The 19,892-nt window shown below is 37.7% G+C and overlaps 1 protein-coding gene across 1 annotated transcript in view; it reads right to left on the bottom strand.

Annotated features, from left to right (window-relative positions):
• Positions 1 to 1,504: 1,504 nt before the first annotated feature.
• The window catches only part of LOC139160803 (uncharacterized), a 29,083-nt gene continuing 10,695 nt past the window's right edge, over positions 1,505 to 19,892 (bottom strand). The window contains exons 4-9 of the mRNA XM_070739109.1: positions 19,748 to 19,886; positions 18,125 to 18,252; positions 16,689 to 16,824; positions 13,133 to 13,310; positions 4,377 to 4,596; positions 1,505 to 2,699 (exon numbers count right to left, since the gene is read on the bottom strand). Of these exons, the coding sequence (XP_070595210.1) occupies positions 1,948 to 2,699; positions 4,377 to 4,596; positions 13,133 to 13,310; positions 16,689 to 16,824; positions 18,125 to 18,252; positions 19,748 to 19,886 (1,553 nt within the window). The 3' untranslated portion in view covers positions 1,505 to 1,947. The remainder of the gene's footprint in view (positions 2,700 to 4,376; positions 4,597 to 13,132; positions 13,311 to 16,688; positions 16,825 to 18,124; positions 18,253 to 19,747; positions 19,887 to 19,892) is intronic.

Below are 19,892 nucleotides of genomic sequence, written 5' to 3'. Positions count from 1 at the left end.
GGAAAGCTGTACATCTGATCACCACATCAACCCATTGGAACCATTAAGCAATGTAGCCATTTATTTAGAAAGTGTGAGATTTCCCACCCATATTTTCTGAGCTGTGCTGACACTACAGATCAGCAAATCTATTCATTCTGCTTTCTCTGACTTGAAAACTAAGCAAGTCCAGTTTTTCTGCCTGGTTTTATTTTAATAGAGCAAAAATGAGTTCACTGCATCTGAGATTCTTTGGAAGTTTGCAGATAACCAAGTTATGTGTCTTGGTGCATATTTCTTCAAACATGGATTTCTGTGTACAACAAATAAGATTTAGCAAATAATGTCTCCAATTGTAATGTAAATTACACACACTTATACATACACAGGATCTGGCGCAGGGCTAGCTCAAAACCTGTGGTGCAACATGGATAGTGCTTGAGTGTGAACTGAACAAACTAACAGTCTTAGGCAGAAAAATAACTACTGTACTTAGCATTGTAGTCTCCTGCCTAATGTAACATCTCCATACGCTAAATAAATAAATACTTGTTCAAAAAAAAAGAAAGTTAGGTACAGTATATTACTCTGCATCCAGAAGTAAACTCTGCTCTCAGAAATTAATTTCTCCTCTATCACCTTCTTTATCCATGTATTGGGGTGGGTTCTCTTACTTTGCTGCTGGTTTGCTTCCTCCGGTGTGCGCATGCGCAGTGGCAAAGAATTTTTAAAATATTGAAAAGAAAAAAAAATCTCCCAAGATTTTTTTAAAGATGGCGACCTCCACAAACCGGCAGTGGTTCCATGACATCACCAGCATGTTGATACCAGTTCAGGCAAACCAGTTTGAACCAAGAGGAACCCACCTGTGTCCACATACTGTATGTTTGTACAAGTATAAAGACCTCACAGGCAGAAAATGCAAAGTAAGAAAATAGATTTCAGAAATAAAAAGTAGTGTATTTTGAGATCTTAGATAATTAGGGCTCTATCTTATTCTTAACAACTTTGCTCTATTTCTTAAGAGTCAATCAGCTGTACTGATAGCTCCTTGTTTCTCCTTCTCCCGTGCTTTATAAAATATTCTTTATTCTTAAGTTGTTTCTAACAGACTCCTAAGTTGGTTCCATTTGAAGCCATGGTTGGCTTCTGATTTGGAGAGTCTATCCATAGACTGTAAAATGAGACCTCCAGGGGACAGTTCACTTATTTCAACCTTCATCACCATTTCACACAAGGTGGATGTCAAGGCAATGAAAAAGCTATCCAGTGTCAAATGCTTTCTCAATTATTCAGAGGCTATTTAGAAGCTAAACAAAATTTCCTCGACTGTTAAATTATTAACAAAATATTTTTATATCAAAAAGAATGAAATGGTTTGGCATGTGTTGCAAATGACAACAGATCACCCTTAGCTAGAAGTTGCTCAATCAATTCTCTGTTTTTATCTTATATTCAAGAAAAAGACCTGTTGATAAATGGAGATATTTTTGTCTGAATTCTTTACAACAATCTTACACAGTTTGCTCTTCTGTAGCTGCTCTTAAACAACTGGATAGGAATGCTAACAATTGCAGTTAATGTGTCAAGGCATTAGATCTAGGATAATTAGTCTAACTCTCTAATATTGAAGTTTGTTCTTTGGTTGTGGTACTACTCTTTCAAACTGGAATAAGAGTTTAGAGCAGCACAACAGAGAGCAGAATTCTACATCTTTAATTGCTATGTAGACAAGATACACAACATTGAGAAAACTTCCTTCTTTCATATTTCTTTTTTTTCTTTGTCATAAAGTGCAAACCTTTTCATTCATTACCTGAGATGTATCTATTGTACAATCAGTGAACTAATTATTTCCCCTTTTTCCAATCAACAAGTTCTCTGGGGTTTTTGGGTTTGTTTTTTTTGTGAACCTGTACATTATTTTCCAAACAATGTGCTTTTTCTCTCTCCTGGTAATCATTTTGTTTATGCAAAATCTAGCCTTAAAATCTCTGACTTTTTCCCTGATGTTTGATATGGTGGAGACAATGTGGGGAGATTTAAGTCTGCATCCTTTGTTGTATATTTGACTTGAATATTTCTTTTTATTTTATCATTTTTTAAAAACCCACTGGATTTTTCTTTAGATTGTCTTAAACTTTTTACCATGAAAGTATGTTCGTGTGTTACGGGGAAAACCGGTGGTCTTGAAACACTAACAAAAAAAGGTGATCCAATGGACGCCTGCTGCGATGATCCCAACCACGAGATCTTTTTTATAATGTGATCCTTTGTACCACCTGGTTTCAATTTTGGTAAAGGTGAGAGTTGGGGTGTTTCCATAACCAGAAAAGCAGAACTCTTTCTTTCTTGGTGTTGCCACTTTGGGGATAGAAGGTTCTCATTCATTGCTTTCAAGAGATCTTTGATTTTTGTGTTAGGAAAAACCATTGGATCTTGATCTACAATTCTGTTTTCATTTGTTGATCTTGGTGTTAGTCTACATATATATGACATGGAAGATTTCTCAGTCTCGTGATTCATAGGATATCTTGGGTTATTTCTTAGAGGAGAAGGTGGCTTTTCCAATAAATATAATTTTCTCACTTCTGACCAATCTTTAACATCTTCTTCATTTTCCCGTGGTTCAAGTTGTGTCTCATTGAATGGCCCACATGAATTACGTGGAGATTTAGGGAGATCAAAATAAATCAATTCTCCGCCTGCGAACTTAGAAGCTAAAGAAAACACAGAATAGGTGAAATCAGGTAATGAAAATTTAAAATCCATAAACATTAAAACAAGAACATTTGCTTTGCCTCTGTTGATCATAGTCATGATGGCACAGTGGTTAGAAAGCAGCATTGCAGGCTAACTCTGCTCATAGCCAGGAGTTCGATCCTGACTGGTTCAAGGTGACTCTGCCTTCCATCCTTCTGAGGTCAGTAAAATGAGGACCCAGATTGTTGGGGACCATATGAGCAAATGACCTGTAAACTGCTCTGAGAGTGCTATAAAACACATAGGATGCTATATAAGTCTAAGTGCTACTATAGCATTTGGAAACTTCTTTAAAAATGTTAACAAGCAAGAATTCATATAGTGTTTAACAAAGCATTGAGGATTATTGTTTAGTCTTATGTCAAGATTTTTTTTCATTCTCTATTCTATTAAGATAATACATCATACTTCAGGAGAGGCTACTTTGAGGAATAGGATTAGAGTGATTATAAATAAATTATGAATGTATCTGTTGATTAATCAGATCCTGTCATCTTCTCAGAATTAGGATGGATTATTTTTCTCTATCCACAGGCTCTGGAGGCTTTCCTAAAGCCTGGGGAGTGCGAAAACAGCCCAGTGGGTAAAAAAGGTCTCTCCCCTGTTTTCCAAAAGTTGACGTAGGCCCTTGAGTGCCCTCGGATATGGCTCCGTGTGCCACCTGTGGCACCCGTGCCATAGGTTTGCCATCCCTGTTCTAGTTTCTTTTGAATGGGAAGTAAATAAATATTTTTTGTTTCTATTTCTGTGGAAGATTATAATTCTAAATAAACTATCTATCCTCAGATTACATTGTGTTTCCCATAAATAATAGAATGGGTCAATAAAAATCCTCCTTCCCACAGTTGAAAGCATTTGATCCACTAGGGAAAAAAAATGTTTTTTACTAAGTAGAGAATAAGGTAATCCATTGCTGAAATTGCACAAGTCACTTCAAACACTAAATCGTTTTCATACATGAAAAAAAAATAACGTAGATTGCTGAGGAAATTTAACCATTCCAGAAGTTCCCATCAATGGAATAGACATCTGGACAATAAACATTCAAGACTGCAAAAAACAATAGCAACAACAACAAATTTCAGAATAATGCCACTTTATCCGGATAATATTTGTTTTCATTAATTTTCTGTGTTTTGTCCCTTATAACTTAGCTTAACTGTCCTCAAAGAGGGGCGGGATATAGATCCAAATAATAATAATAATAATAATAATAATAATAATAATAATAATAATAATAACAACAACAACAACAACAACATCAATAACAACAACAACCACTTTTAGAAAAACAAACAACTGTCATTTATTGTTATCAGTACAAGGTAGTAATGAATGAAATAGAGCCACACATTCAGCTGAGGTCAAAAACCTTGTTATTAACGCCTATATACAAGTCCCTTTCATGCTTTATCAGAGTCTCATACATTAAAAACCTGGTTAGGCATACTCAGAATATGAATTTCAGGCATTAAAACATTTATCATCTTTTTATTTTTCCTCACCCTTAATCAAAAAATATTTTGACAAATATAACTAATTAATTTTCTGCCTTTTGTTAGAAGTCTTATTTCCTGCCACTATTATATATTTATAATATGCTCAGATGATCAAAAAAGAGTAGTACACATTACCTTCTGGCAAGATTTCTTGATTTTCAAGAATAACTGCAATATCATCCTCCTTGTTAACATATGGCATTTTTGAGCTGAGCGTGGAATGAAACACTTTATTGTTGCCACTTTTCCATTTTTCTGCTATAGCCATTTTTGTCTTTTGTGAAATTCGAACATCTGCATCTTGACTTATACTTCCAGGATGTTCACCGTGAAGCTTTTCTGGTGCATGTTCTTTCTGCAGACACATCAGACACAATAATATTATTTTCATTCAGTCAGTCAGGTCTGATTTGTCTAGACTTCCTGGACAGGTTCTTGCAGTTTTCTTTAGCAAGAGTTTTTCAGATGTGATTTGCCATTGTCTCTTTCCTAGAGCTGAGAGAAAGGGACTAGCTCAAGGCCGCACAACTTGGGTGACCTTGAGCCAAAACAAGTCACAGTCGCCTAGTTTCTTGGTTCTCTTTTTTAATTAATATTTTTTATTGATTTTTATAATATAAAACACACACATAACATATTACATATAACCTGTGCTCAGTGATCCCACCACCAGACAATCAATCATACCCCACCACCAATTGGGGGCATTTCTTGTATAAATCATTTAAACCCAAGAGTGAAATATTTCTTTACATATTATAGAGTGATTCCAACCTGTTTCTTATAGCTTGGTCTCAGATCCTACTCGCCATATATCGTCTTACCTTGTCCAATGTTCCCTCTAATTTTTTTTCCAGTGTGGGCGGAAAAGTATAGTGTCTGAGCAGCAGTCCCTTTGGGACTGGGTGGCATAGAAGTATAAATAAATAAATAAATAAATAAATAAATAAATAAATAAATAAATAAATAAATAAATAAATAAATAAATAAATAAATAAATAAATAAATAAATAAATAAATAAATAAATAAATAAATAAATAAATAAATAAATAAATAAATAAATAAATAAGAAAAAAAATCCTTTCTTTTTTATTAAAAGAAATTAATAATAAAATAAAACCAAAATCTATTACTATTATTACTATCTTCTCCTCTTTTGCCATCTCTGTCTCCTCCCCCCGACCAGGAAGGACGTCTTCGTGACGTCAAAGCTCTGCCCATGGAATTCCCTATTGGGATTCCCCACCTCCATTTGAGCCTCCCGACCAGCCGGAACAGCTCCGTGGGTCTTTTGAAAAGCTGACAGCTGGGCGGTGGGGCCTCTCAGCGTCCTCCTGAACCCGAACGCCGACCCCGAACTTTTGCCGAACTTCCGGGTTCGGCGTTCAGGAGAACGCCAAGAAGCCCCCCGGCTGTTTCAAAAGGTGACAGCCGGGCGGTGGGGCTTCTTGGCGGCCTCCCGAACGCCGAACCCGGAAGTTCGGCAAAAGTTCGGGTTTGGCATTTGGGTTCGGGAGGACGCCGAGAAGCCCCCCGGCTGTTTCAAAAGGCAACAGCCAGGCGGTGGGGCTTCTTGACGGCCACCCGAACCCGAACTTTTGCCGAACTTCCGGGTTCGGCATTGGGAGAACGCTGAGAAGCGTCCGGCTGTTTCAAAAGGTGACAGCCGCACGGTGGCGTTTTTTTGCGGGGGGGTTTTCTTGCACGCATTAATTCATTTTACATTGTTTCCTATGGGAAACAATGTTTCGTCTTACGAACTTTTTGCCTTACGAACCTCCTCATTAATTCATTAATATATAGTCAATGCAGCTAAATGTATATCTTGCTGAATAATATGTAGCTCTATTTAGGATATCTGCATGGCGATCCACCATATTAAGTCTATTTAAGTGTAACATCCTACTATTTCTGATCCCATTTGTTAATTGCATATTAAAATCTCCTGCCAAAAATGTTGTGCCCTCCCTAAAGTTATCTAGCTTCCTTTTTGTTTTGTTTTCGCATTCGGGGCATAAATTGCTGCCAATGTCAACTTCTTTTGATTAATTTTCCCTTTAACAAACAACCACTTCCCTTCTCTATCTTTCTGAACTCCAACCTCTTCAAATAAAACCCTCTGATGAATAGGAATCGCCCTATCTCTACTATTTTGCGTTCCTCGAGATTCATATACCCATTTCCAATTTCTATCATTAATCAATTTATCCCTTCCTCCCCGTCTTTTATGTGTTTCTGTCAAAATCATAATATCCACCTTATTCTGCTTAGCCATTCTCAATATCCTGTAACGTTTTAAATCAGATCCCAAATCATTTACATTTAAAACCATTATATTACAGTCATTCATAATATACAATAATATCCCTTTCCCCCTTTTGTTTCACTCTTGGTTTGCTTGTTTTCTTCTTCCTTACCCCAGTTACCCCCCCCCCCCAAAGTGCCTCCCCCCATCAAAAGGGGAGAGGACAAGAAAAAAAACTTGTTGAATCATGAGGCACTACTCCGGATTGCGTTCCCACCCTACTGAGCTCCATTTTCAACTACTTTTAAATGTAATTAAAGAGAAAAATTCCTCTCCCACTCTCCCTTATCCATTTAAATGATTCCTTCTTTTACTTTTTTTTTTACTTCCTTTACCTTTTTTCCTCCCCCCCCCCAACAAAAATAAGAGTTAACACTGCATTCCAGGAACGTCTCTGATGAAATAACCTCTTCGCTTTCTTGTCCCGCTGGGCTCTTGTTCTTCTCTGCTCCCTTGTAATGGCCTCAACCTGCCTGATTAACTTCTTCAGCTCTTTCTCCCTTTGCCTTTCCTCCTCGTCTGGGGTACTGTGGCTACTAAAATAATCTGTATCAGATATTGTCAAAGCTGGGTGGGTTTTTCCCCAACAATTGCTTCAACAATTTTTGTAACATTTAGAAAAAATAATGCACCACTCTATCTCTACTACCTCAAGGGTGGTGGCAGCGGCAGGTTCCATTTACCTGCCTACCGATGCGCTATGCATGCATCCTGCTTATCTGGGTGGTCGCACATGCACACACCCACATGCATGCCCTTTTGTGTGATTTTGCTTCTGCGCATGCACAGGAAGCAAAAATGCACCAAAATCTTGCAAGGGGATGTTCATGCGCATGTGATTTTAGTGATTTCTTTTCCTTCCACCCATGCATGGAAGGGAAAAATCTCCAAAATCTTGTGTGCACAAGTGTCCCCTCATGAGATTTAGCTTCTGTGTATGCGCAGGAAGCAAAAAAGGCCCCAAAATTCCAAAAGAAGATGGCGCCAGACCAGCAGAGATGGTACTGGAGTGATCGCATGCAAATTGCGCAATCTGACGACCGCTACCAGAATGGAGCTCTGGAGAGTATCAGTAGGAACCCGCCACTGGGTGGAGGTGAATAAGAGATTGTTAGTATGTCTCGGTATGAAACCTTGAACACACATTAAGTGGAGTTGTTGTGGTGTAGGAAATGTTGGTTAGCCAGACAATGACACTTAGTATCAATGTATATACAACAATATTATTATTTACAAATATACAGAATCAACAATATAATACTCTAATGGTTTACAAACCACACGCACAGCAGGAATACAGCTCATGGCAAATACGTATATCTCTAACAAAGTAACTCCCCCCAAAGGGAACAGTGTTGGTGCCCTCTTATAGCCAACCAGTAATATTTCCTTAAAGGTACAGTCTTTACATTTTACAAACTAACATGGTTAGCTACTGTATGGCAACACCCAAGTAGGTTACGTTCTGTATACTAACAGAGATAACAACAGCATTTTAGCCAACTCAGTCAAAGACTATCTCAGAATTTTATACACTCCTAGCTAAGAAATCAAATTTTCATCTTAAGATTTTTACAGTCACATTATTTACTGTCCATCAGAAAACTTGCCATGGCCTGGATTCATAAGAACTAATTGGTTAAGCATCTGGACAAGAGGTTTTTGGCAAGAACACTATTTCTGCAAAACTAAACAGGATGATTTTGGATGGCATTAGACTGTCCTTTCTACAAGAAATGTCATAAAAGGCAAGTTGCTTGGAGAAATCACAGTTTGCAAAAGGACAGGCCTTTTTTACATGTATAATTAATGGCTCAAACATGGTCATGGAAAAAAAAAGCTTCTGGGTGGCTTATAGTCTTTTCAGAGCCAAATTTCCAATAGGTTTTTCTCATCAAACAAAATGACTATCACGCCTTAAAGCAAAATCTTTTGTGATGAGTCCCAAAGGTCCTTTTTCAACAGACAACTGGACTAGACTGACTTGCAGTTCAAGAAAGTCCATTGCTTCTTGAAAAAAAGCACTGTTGGGACAAACATGACCTGGATGACTAAGAATCTCCCTAGACACTTTTGTGACCAGCTGTTTGCAGTCAAGATTTTAAAAAGTGAGATGTTGAACTTTAGTATATTAAACCTTCAGGGTTTTTCCAGAGGAGAGTTTTATTGGACAAGCAGAACATAGCACAACACTTAGATGATGAAGGAGAATCAGATATCATTTCCCAGACCTAGTGTGAGAAATCACATTTCCTCAACACTCATACTACAGTTTTTATGGAACTAAGGGAAAAAAAGTGATATGCGCAATTTATATGCACAGGCTTATCTACCACATCTGTTAGGGATGATACTCTAATGTAAGCAGCTGGTGTTACAGAGACAGAATTCTGATTAAACTGAACCCACCTCTGTGATAAAAGGTTTCCCCACATTCTGGAGTAGATGTGAGAGCCAGATAGGGTGACAAAATAAGTCTGTTTTACTGATGGAATGGGTGGGTTCCACTTACTTTCGCCACCAGTTTGCATCGCGACATTCTGTGCACAGGCATTTTTCCTCCTGCAATTTGGTTTCTGCACATGCTCAGTGGCTGGAATCAGCCCAAAACACAGCTGACGAGCTGATCAGCTGTGCTTTGGATGAAGGAAGGAAGGTCTGTTTAAACCCAGGGGTGGGTTACAAGCAGCAGAACAGGAAAAACCTTCAAAACAGTAAACCAATTCACAAAAAATTCCCCCCAAAAGATGGTGGTGCCCATGGACCAGCACCAGCCTATCCAATTCAGTGATATAAACAGCAGGTCGCTACCAGTTCAGGTGATGCAGTTACCTATGCGACTATCTCCAACCTCACGTATCCCAGCGACCGGTAAGAGCCTACAGAGTCAGCCTTCTTCAGGTCCCGTCAGCCAAGCAATGCTGACTGGCAGGCCCTAGGAGAAGGGCCTTCTCTATGGTGGCTCCGGCCCTCTGGAACCAACTCCCCCTGGAGATTTGCACTGCCCCCCACTCTCCTGGCCTTCCAGAAGGCCTTAAAAACTCACTTGTGCCAGCAGGCCTGGGGCTGCTGAGCTTTACCATTTGCTCCAGCTGTATGAATGAGTATGAGTGTATAGAAACATAGAAGACTGATGGCAGAAAAAGACCTCATGATCCATCTAGTCTGCCCTTATACTACTTTCTGTATTTTATCTTAGGATGGATATATGTTTATCCCAGGCATGTTTAAATTCAGTTACTGTATGATTTCAAATGGGTCTTAGATTATTAATTGGGTTATAAATTATTAATATTGAACTTTGTATTTGAATTGTTTTATATTGTGTATTTTTATATGTTGTAAGCCACCCCAAGTCCTCGGAGAGGGGCAGCATATAAGTCCAATCAAATAAATAAATGAATGAATGAATGAATGAATGAATGAATGAATGAATGCATGCATGCATGCATGCATGAATGAATGAATGCATGCATTAATGCATGCATGCATGCATGAATGAATGAATGAATGAATGAATGAATGAATGAATGAATGAATACCCACTTCTGACTGACTGATGTTATGTTCCAATAGACAGAATACATTCACCGAAGTCATTACTCTGCAATGGTCAGAACCTCAAGTACTATAATCAGATTTGAATAACATGTTTTTAAAAGATTCAGAGAGCCTAGACCAGTGATGGCAAACCTATGTCATGGGTGCCACAGGTAGCACTGAGCCATATCTGCTGGCATGAGAGCCGTTGCCCTAGCTCAGTTCCAACATGCATGTGTGTGCCAGCCAGCTGATTTTTGGCTCACACAGAGGCTCTAGGAGGGCATTTTTTGTTTCCAGAGAGCCTCCAAAGGATGGGGAAGGGTGTTTTACCCTCCCCCGGCTACAGGGAATCCTTTGGAGCCTGGGGAGGGTGAAACACGAGCCTATTGATCCCACCAGAAGTTGGGAAACAGGCCATTTCCAACCTCTAGAGGTTGTTTTTGCCCTCCCCAGGCATTGAATTATGGGTGTGGGCACTCAATGCATGGACGATAGCACTCGCCCACACTTTTTCAGCATCCTAGGAAAAAAAGGTTTGCCATCACTGGCCTAGAGCAAATGCAAAAAAATGAGGTTGATGGGGAGTGACTTGGGACTGGAGACTAAGACTTAGAAGCAGTTTGGTACTACTAAACAGATTATCCTCTGAGAAGGGAGGAATAATGTGGTGGTGGTGGTATGATAGCATTCTTCAAGTACATGAAAAAGAAGAGGAAAACCAGGTCTTATTCTTCATTACTAGGAAGATAGATTCTACTCAAAGAGTCAGTGGAGTTAATTGTCCAAAGTGATGGTGGAGATATTAAAGCACAAAGTGGAAAGTGACGTGTCATGAATGTTTACATTTATTTTGTACTGAGCAAAAAGTTGAATTCAATAGCTATTATGACTTTTAATTCTATGCTTCAGTTAAACCATGTTTTAGACTTTTAAAATGTATTATTGTTATTTTAGATTCTAACTATTAGATTTGTCATAATATATTGTTTTTATCACTGTTGTAAGCGGCCCTGAGTCTATGGAGTGGAGCGGCATACAAATCTAAATAATAATAATAATAATAATAATAATAATAATAATAATAATAATAATAATAAATAATGAACAATTGAAAGCAAGAGGTTATATCCAGCATTAGTGCAACAGAATGTAAATATTTTAAACTGGATGAGTGAACTATTGAAAATTATTCTATCTGTATTGATTCAAAGGGCCAAGAAAGATCAGCCTAGGCATTATTTTTCAGTGATAACCATTTCATTAATGCAGCTCCTTGAACAATGAAGATGAATGTATAGAGTTATTTCTCTTCTGACCACTTGATAATATGAATTAACTGCTAACACATATAGCATAAACAAATGTCAGGGAGAAAATAAATTCAGTTACCCAGCTTTCACAAAGGGCCTAAAATTTAAGTAGCAAAATAATTATGACAATGTTAAAAAGTACAAGTTGTAATAGATTCACAAGGGAAATGTCTACAATTAATATTGAGAGGAGTTATAAGATGGAGAGGCCTTGAATGGATAGTTCACAAATGGAGAATTCACTCATGAGTTTTTAATATATCAGTTCTCGCCAAACATTAATCAAATTGACTATGGGGAACAGATCAGTAATGGTAATTATATGGACAATGGAAAGATATAGACAATTTCAGTTCTGAACATCTAAGTTTCCACTTTCAGATCTGCCTCTAATGCTGTCAGGGATTGTTAAATAGCTCTATGTCATCCCTACTTGAACATTAAATGTGCTTCATATCATATTTTATTTTACAATCCCAACAGGAGTTTGTGGATCTCCTATCCATGCCAGAAAATAAATGCTATGAAAATGTTCAGTATGTGTGAGAAAGGACAAGAGGGATGAGGAAGTACATTACAAGTTATTTCTATTTCTATTCATGTGATTGTCTTTATACAAATTCAGGAGTAGTTTACCATAATCTGTTGTCAAACAGTACAAAAAAGATGTTGAGACTTTTCAAAAAATGCAAAGAAGAGTAACTAAGATGATTAAAGACCTGGAGGCTAAAACATGAAGAACAGTTGCAGTATTTGGGTTTGGTTAGTCTAGAAAAAAGAAAGACTAGGTTGCCACAAAGATGAGGGGTTCACTTTATTTTCCAAGCACCAGAACAAGAAACAATGGATGGAAACTGGACATTGGTTAAAGGACAATTAACCAATGGAGCACTTTGTTTGTTTGTTTGTTTGTTTGTTTGTTTGTTTGCTTGCTTGCTTGCTTGCTTGCTTGCTTGCTTGCTTATGTATGTATGTATGTATGTATGTATGTATGTATGTATGTATGTACCTATTTATTTATTTATTAATTTACTAGTTTGTTTGTTTGTTTGTAAAAACATGTACAAGGTAGTAGGTATAAATAGAAGCAAAGTTGGTACAGGTAAATTTGGACAATAGGACAATAAGACAGGGATGGTAGACACAATGGTGCACTTATCCATGCCCCTTGCATTTCCAAAGACTGTATCATTCTATTTGTCTTAAGGAAAAGAACCTCTGAGCCATGTCCACCTCACAGACAACCTGGACAAGATTGTACATTAACCACAGGGCTTGGTCTCATGCATGGGTATAGGAAAAACAGCAAATCCCTTTTCAGATATCACCCGAACAGCAAATTGACTCATCCAGTTAATTTAAGCCGCTTTGGTCAGGTTACTTATTTCTTTTTACAATTCCAGGCTTTCCAAATGATCCACCATGACAGTGGAATTGTTTATATAAATAATTAATTAGGTATGATATAATATATCATACATTTATATCACATATAAATATATTTATTACATTGCACCATATCATATAAATATAATATATTTATATAATGTAATGTAATAAATATAAATAATATATTACATATTATGCAATATAAATTATAAATATAAATATATAAATAATATTATATTATAAATATATAAATATTATATAAATAATTAAACAGACCGCAGCCAAGAAATAAGCAAAATGTTCTCCTTAATTAATTTAAAATTGCCATGAAATCAAATTTTACCTTTTCAGTACTGGCTTCTCTCTGATATCTAATTAATTTCTTCAGCAATAAGTAATATGTCGCCATGATGGAAGATGGCTTGTTTTTAATCAAGACCGTCACAACATCTGAAAGGCTGAACTCCATTATTTCTGTCATGTAACTCAAAACAACAGGATTCAATTCATTGGGGCGTAGCCTGAAAAGAAAAGGTTAAGGGATAGGCAAATCTGTTTGGTTCAGGTTGCAGCAATAAACAGAACTATATTCTTCTATACTGTGCCAGAAAAAAAATTGTGGTATACTTCTACTCAAAATTAATCTGAAAAATCTTCCCTGAGTTCAACCGGTTTCCACCCTTCCCCACAATACACAATTTGTTCAAAATTTATCTGGCGTCTTGAGGCAAACCCTCGCAATGATAACACAAGGGCTTCAGGGTAAAATTTCTCTCACAGTCTCTAGAATTTAGAATATTTCAATGAGAGCTTGTTAATGCATACAATGGATTTTTAGCACCGTGGAAATACATTTAATTGACTCATTGTCATAATAGAATCGGCTAAATGAGCTGTTAATGTCAGTCCTGCCAGATAGACCAGGTCAGGAAATTAATTCCACTTGAAGACTAAAACTACTTTTATTGGGATTGGTTAGAATAACAGAGACTTACAAGTTTGATTGTCTATCCCTTTCCTTCTTTTTATACTTCAGGGCGGCATCTGACTGAGCTGCTTCTGAACGCTCCCTCATTATTCTGGGCTTTAAAAATATTTCATCCCATTTTACCTAGGAAGCAGTTCTTGCATATTTCTATAGAGGTCATCTTTTTATTTATTTATTTATTTATTTATTTTGTCCAATACACAATGAGGGTTTTAGTGGGTATATATCTATATACACATAGTAAAATACACAATGAAGGTTATAGAGGAGATACTCTTAGTAAAATATATCTAAGAAATAATAGAAAAGAAGGTATGGTAATAGAACATATCAATGAAAGAGTAGAAGAAGAAATATAGGAATAGAAGAAATGTATAGGAGATATAGGAGAGCAATAGGACAGGGAATGGAAGGTACTCTAGTGCAGTGTTTTTCAACCAGTGTGCCGTGGCACACTAGTGTGCCGCGAGACATGATCAGGTGTGCCGCGAAGAAGGAAGCTCAGGTTTTGCTGAAAGAGAGAGAGTGAGAGAGAGAGAGTGTGTGTGAGAGAAAGCAAGAGAGAAAGAAAAGCGAAAGAGAGAGAAAGCAAGAGTGAGAGAGAAAGAAAGCGAGAGAGAGAGAAAAGGAGAAGGGAGAGAGAGAAATGAACAAAAAGGGGAGGAAAAAAGAGAAATGAGAAAATGATTGAGACAGAGAATGAGAAGAAAGAGAGAGAAACAAAAGAGAGAGAGAAGTGACTCTTGATTTAAAGCATATGATAAAAAGCCAAAGAATAAGAGAGAGAAAAAACCCAGCCCTCACCTGTTTTTGGACATGGTTCAGGAGTGTATACATACACACACACACACACACAAGGGTGGGGAGGAGACAGGGATGGAAAAAGAGGAGAAGGTCTTGGAGTGTCATTTTGTGTCATTTGGGTTGGTGGTGTGCCCCAGGATTTTGTAAATGTAAAAAATGTGCCATGGCTCAAAAAAGGTTGGGAAACACTGCTCTAGTGCACTTGTACTCGCCCCTTACTGACCTCTTAGGAATCTGCATAGGTCAACTGTAGATAATCTAAGGGTAAAGTGTTGGGGGTTTGGGGATGACACTATGGAGTCCGGTAATGAGTTCCACGCTTCGACGACTCGGTTACTGAAGTCATATTTTTTACAGTCAAGTTTGGAGCGGTTAACATTAAGTTTAAATCTGTTGTGTGCTCTTGTGTTGTTGTGGTTGAAGCTGAAGTAGTCGCCAACAGGCAGGATGTTGCAGCATATGACCTTGTGGCCAATACTTAGTTCTTGTTTAAGGCGTCTTAGTTCTAAGCTTTCTAGGTCCAGGATTGAAAGTCTAGTCTCGTAGGGTGTTCTATTTCGAATGGAGGAATGAATGGCTCTTTTGTGTTAAAGAGAACTGAAACATCAGCTTATTAGAATCCTAGCTTCCAAATAGGAGGAATAAGAAGAGCTATATGATTTGAGCAAAAACAGGGAGAAACTTTGCAGCCCCGTCTTGTATTTTTGGGGAAGAGACCGGTTGAGGCACATGTTAGGGGAAGAATTGAGTGGGACAGCAATAGCAATAGCATTTAGACTTATATGTTACCCTATAGCACTTTACATCACTCTCTGAACAATTTGCAATGTAGAAGCATTATTTGCATTTTGCTTCCAACAACCTTGGCCCTCATTTTCCAAAACCTTGGGAGGATTAAAGGCTGAGTCAACCTTCAGGATTGGCTGGCTGTGGGCATAGCTTGCCTGCGATATTACCCTTTAACCACTGCACCACCAGGGCTCTGAGATGTGAGAAAGAGGGACCAAGCTTCTGATTGCTTCTCAGAGGAATAGACAGCAATGCCAGAAGGAGATGGCTAAAACAACACCATATTGGTCTTCTTAGATAAAGGAAAGTAGAATTCTGGATAGTGGGTCCGCACTCTATTAATTCAGGAATGGGGAACCATAGGTACTGTCTCACCAATAAAGAAGGAAATCAAATGGGGACATGTCAGCCCAAGGATCATCCAAGTGAAATGCTCCCAAGTCTCTAATAAATAACTGGAAATCAGAAAGAAACAGAGTTTAACAACAGAATTTAGAGTAAGTGTTAAATCACTGATTAGTAAGCTAGTCCTCTTCATCCAGATGTTCTGCTTTATTTTCTGGGTACTGAATTAGCTTGATTCTGGCGATAGTTCCTAGTAACTTTGTGCAGAGTTTAAAGATTTGCATCATCCCAAGTTTTTTGAGCCTCAGACCTCATCTATCTATAACTTTGCTTGAATCTCTACATAGTATTGTAGGGAAGGATGATGTTTGAAGAACTATTTGTGATCCTTTCAGAGCCAAATGTCTTATTCCCGCTAGTTATCATTATTCTGGAGAAGTTTTGTTCTCTCTTAAATTGGTTTTTCTTAAAAAATCATAAATTGTATTTCTGCTTTATCTCCTTAAAAGAAGAGATGATTGCTGTTCTTTGACTGTACCCCCTTCCCCCAAAACAACTAGCGAGTCTTCGGAGAGGGGCGGCATACAAATCTAAGTAATAAACTAGAACTGGAGTAATGTGTTTTTTGGATGCTTATGATTTGATTCTCTTATTGTTCTGGTTTTTATTAGGTACAGAGCTTGGAGTTATTTGAAAGTAGATATTCTTTTCAAGCTAAATAAACGAATAAATAAAATTATTCCCAGACTGTAAGAGGCTCATCTCTTTCACAAGTTGTTCTTAAAAGGGAGAAATCATGAAAGTGGAAATACTACACAGCCCATAAGCAGAATACTTCAAGCATGATGGGACCTGAAAGGTATGGTCAGAAAGATCAAAGCCATTTTCACCACGTGGCCAAAGAACCTTTTTGAGAAAATTCATTACTGTTGAAAAATGAAGAAATAAAGGATGACAAATTTGCAATAATTACCTATTTCTATATATAAATGCATTTGGTGGTTTGCTGATATTATTATCATCTAACCATTTGTCTTCCATTGCCTCTTTAACAGTTGGCCGCTTTGTGGGATCAGGTTCAAGCAAAGAATGCATAAAATGAACAGCTCCTGTGGAGAAATTTTTTTAAAAGCCCAGAATTGTTATAACAAATTTATTGGGTGGCATTGCATTTTTGAAACAGCCTACACAGTCCTCAAACAACAATAGGGAGAATTAATGAAGTGCTTTTCCTGACAACAGCTTCATGGAAGAAAAATTACCAAAGTCAACATTTCTAACCTCTGGGAAATCACTGCTCAATTTAAATTTCTGAGGTAAAGTAAAAGCTATTCACTTTCAACAATGATATTCTTTTAATAGACATATTATTGTAATTGGCTTTCATACAGATACAAAACGTACGTTCTCATTAATGCACTTTTGTCTACTCATCTTTCCAGAAATCCCAGAGCCATTCTTCAACATTATCATGGACAAATGATCCAGTTCAAATGCTGAGGAGTCATAGCTTCCCTTAAACCTAGGCCTAAATCCAACACTACTTTAAAAAGTTAATATTTTAGAAAAGAAAAGGGGGGGAAATGGACTGCATTCAAATCCATTCTATTTTCTCAGACCTTGGGCCACTTCCATTTAAACCATTGGATTATTTTGTCATTTATTGATTTGTGATTTATAGGAGGAATTTAAGATAGTAAATATAAGCCAATCCAAAAGAGATTCATCAGCTATTTCAGTTGGTGACAGAAACTAAACTGTCAGGGTCATCTAGTGCTTCCTATACTGCCCTGGCACTACAATGACCAGCAGGAGCCCTGTCCAAATCACAAAATTCATGGGTGACTTTGAGTTCATCACTTTTTTGTCAGCCAGGTCTATCTGTCATTAAAATTCCTTAAAATAGGTTATTTAGAGCTCTCAGAGAAAGGACAGTGTTGAATATTCATTAGCGTGATGTAAATAGTTGAGTCATAGAATGTTGAATGGTGATTGGTTTAAAATGCCCGGGAAATTCAAATACGCATCAGTTATTTTGAGCGGGAAGAAACAATGTATAAAAAGCCGGGAAGCCGATACTGTTGCAGTTCGAGCCTGGGTTGCAAACGTACAGCAACTCTGTTTCTGCTATGCTGAGAATAAACATTACTTTAAAATGACTCCAGCTTCAGTATTTTTCAGACAGGACAGAAATTCAATCAGCCAGTCATGGTCCTGAAGAAGAGCTGTGCATAAAATGCAGCAATATACTGTAAGCCTATCATAACTTGGTGTCTTCCAGATCTATCTGGATTACAACTTCCATAATTCAAACCAGACTGACTGATGGCCATGCTAGCTATAATCTAAAACAGCGGGTTTTATATTTGTCATATTTTATATTAAAATGTAAAATAAACCATCCATTACCAGAGGAAATGTTGGGAGAGATGGGATTCATTTCTCCATTAACCATCTTGAGATGAAGTTGCTTGATGTTCAATGGCTCCACGGTGAAAGGCAGAGTGCCAGTCAGCATGGCAAATGTGCTGATTCCTCTGTCCAGGGAGAAGACAAAGCAGAATGGCTATGGAGATTAATATGTCGGAAGAAAACTCCCGCGGAGAGCAGGTAACGGCACGAACAGGTTTATTGAATTCGGTGGCAAACAATCAACTCCAACTTCGCTAGGCAGGTTATTTAAGCTGACAACTTGTTGACAGAACATCCAATCATGTAACTATAATGAGCCCGCCCAAAACTCAGCTGCCCAACAACAACCAATGGCTGTGGGGGAGGTTTTACCCAATCAGATCTGCGAAGGATACATAACAGAGATGACCCAATTCATTTGCCCCTCCCTCTGCGTATCAAGCCCGTTAATTGCTTGGATTTGCTATATCAAGCAAAAATAGAGGCGTTATTTCATACAAAAAGCAGCAATGTATATTCCTGTTTCTATATACTGTAGCCCTGTGCCCCCCCCCCAATGTTTTGGGCACCAGGGACTAGTTCCATGGAGAAAAGTTTTTCTGTGGACTATAGGAGACCCCATGGATGAGGTTTTGTTTGTTTACGTGGTCCAATTGCTAGCATGCCATGGACCAGTACCACCAGTACCAGTCCACCTAGCAGGGATTGCAGATCTTGGCTGCAGTCATTTATTACATACATCAACAGAACAAGAAAAGCCAAACTGAAATCTAGAAAAGACAGTTTTCTCTCTTCTCCATTCCTTAAAAAAAAATAAAAAATAAAACCTAGGTTATAGGGTTGTGAAGAAGACTGAGGCAGTCGGTTCTTTTTAATTCTTTATTTTGTTCAGCAGGAGAAAGCTCTTTTCAGAAAGTGACTTCCGCTCAGAACGCGACTGACTGAAACAGTGTCAGAGCGCTCCTTTTATACTTTCCCTTTCCCCCCTTAAACTCAACTGTCATTTTCTTAGCCAATCAGAATGCTCAATCCACACTCAACTATTTACAATACTTCAATGCATATTTAACAGGTTGGGTATGGTGATATTAACCCTTCCAGGATATTCCTCTCTTTTTTTTATTCAGTGTCTATAACATAATCTTGTAGAAGTTCTGGTTAAATTATGCATTTTATCAGCTTCAGTTTTCATAATATTATTTAGTATTTCTTACAATCTTATTTCTACAGTAGAATTTGAGGTCTCTATTTATTTTTCAAAATGGATTCATGATCTCATTGTTGGCAAGGATTATCAAGAGCTCTTTAGATCCCCAAAGGAAACACACTGACAACTTACTGATTTGCATTAACCCCTCTCTTTAAAAACAATTGAGAGGAAAGGTGTTTATGTTCTCAGAGCCTAACTTATTTTATAACAACATCTTGGAGTAGCATGCTTATTTTCCTTGTATTTTATTATTCTAGCTCATCATCTCACTCCAGGTAAACCAGACGTTTAGGTGATGTAACAGAGAGAAAACAGTTCCCATCATGCATAGTTACACCACTGACATTATACAGCAGTTTGTCTCTCTAGAAGTGCTGAAAGAGAGATAGAAACATTCATAATCTACTTACATGGACCAGACATCTACTTTTGGCCCATACTGCTTATGAGCTAAGAGTTCTGGGGCTGCATAAGCTGGACTCCCACACTGGGTGTTTAACAGTTCTTGGGAAAGGCCCTGAAACTTTATGACATTGCTCAGTCCAAAATCTGAGG

This window comes from Erythrolamprus reginae, chromosome 1 (genome assembly GCF_031021105.1).
Source record: "Erythrolamprus reginae isolate rEryReg1 chromosome 1, rEryReg1.hap1, whole genome shotgun sequence".
Classification (NCBI taxonomy): Eukaryota; Metazoa; Chordata; class Lepidosauria; order Squamata; family Dipsadidae; genus Erythrolamprus; species Erythrolamprus reginae.
The sequence above is the reverse complement of the archived record's forward strand: the minus strand, read 5'-3'. Positions and strand labels throughout refer to the sequence as shown.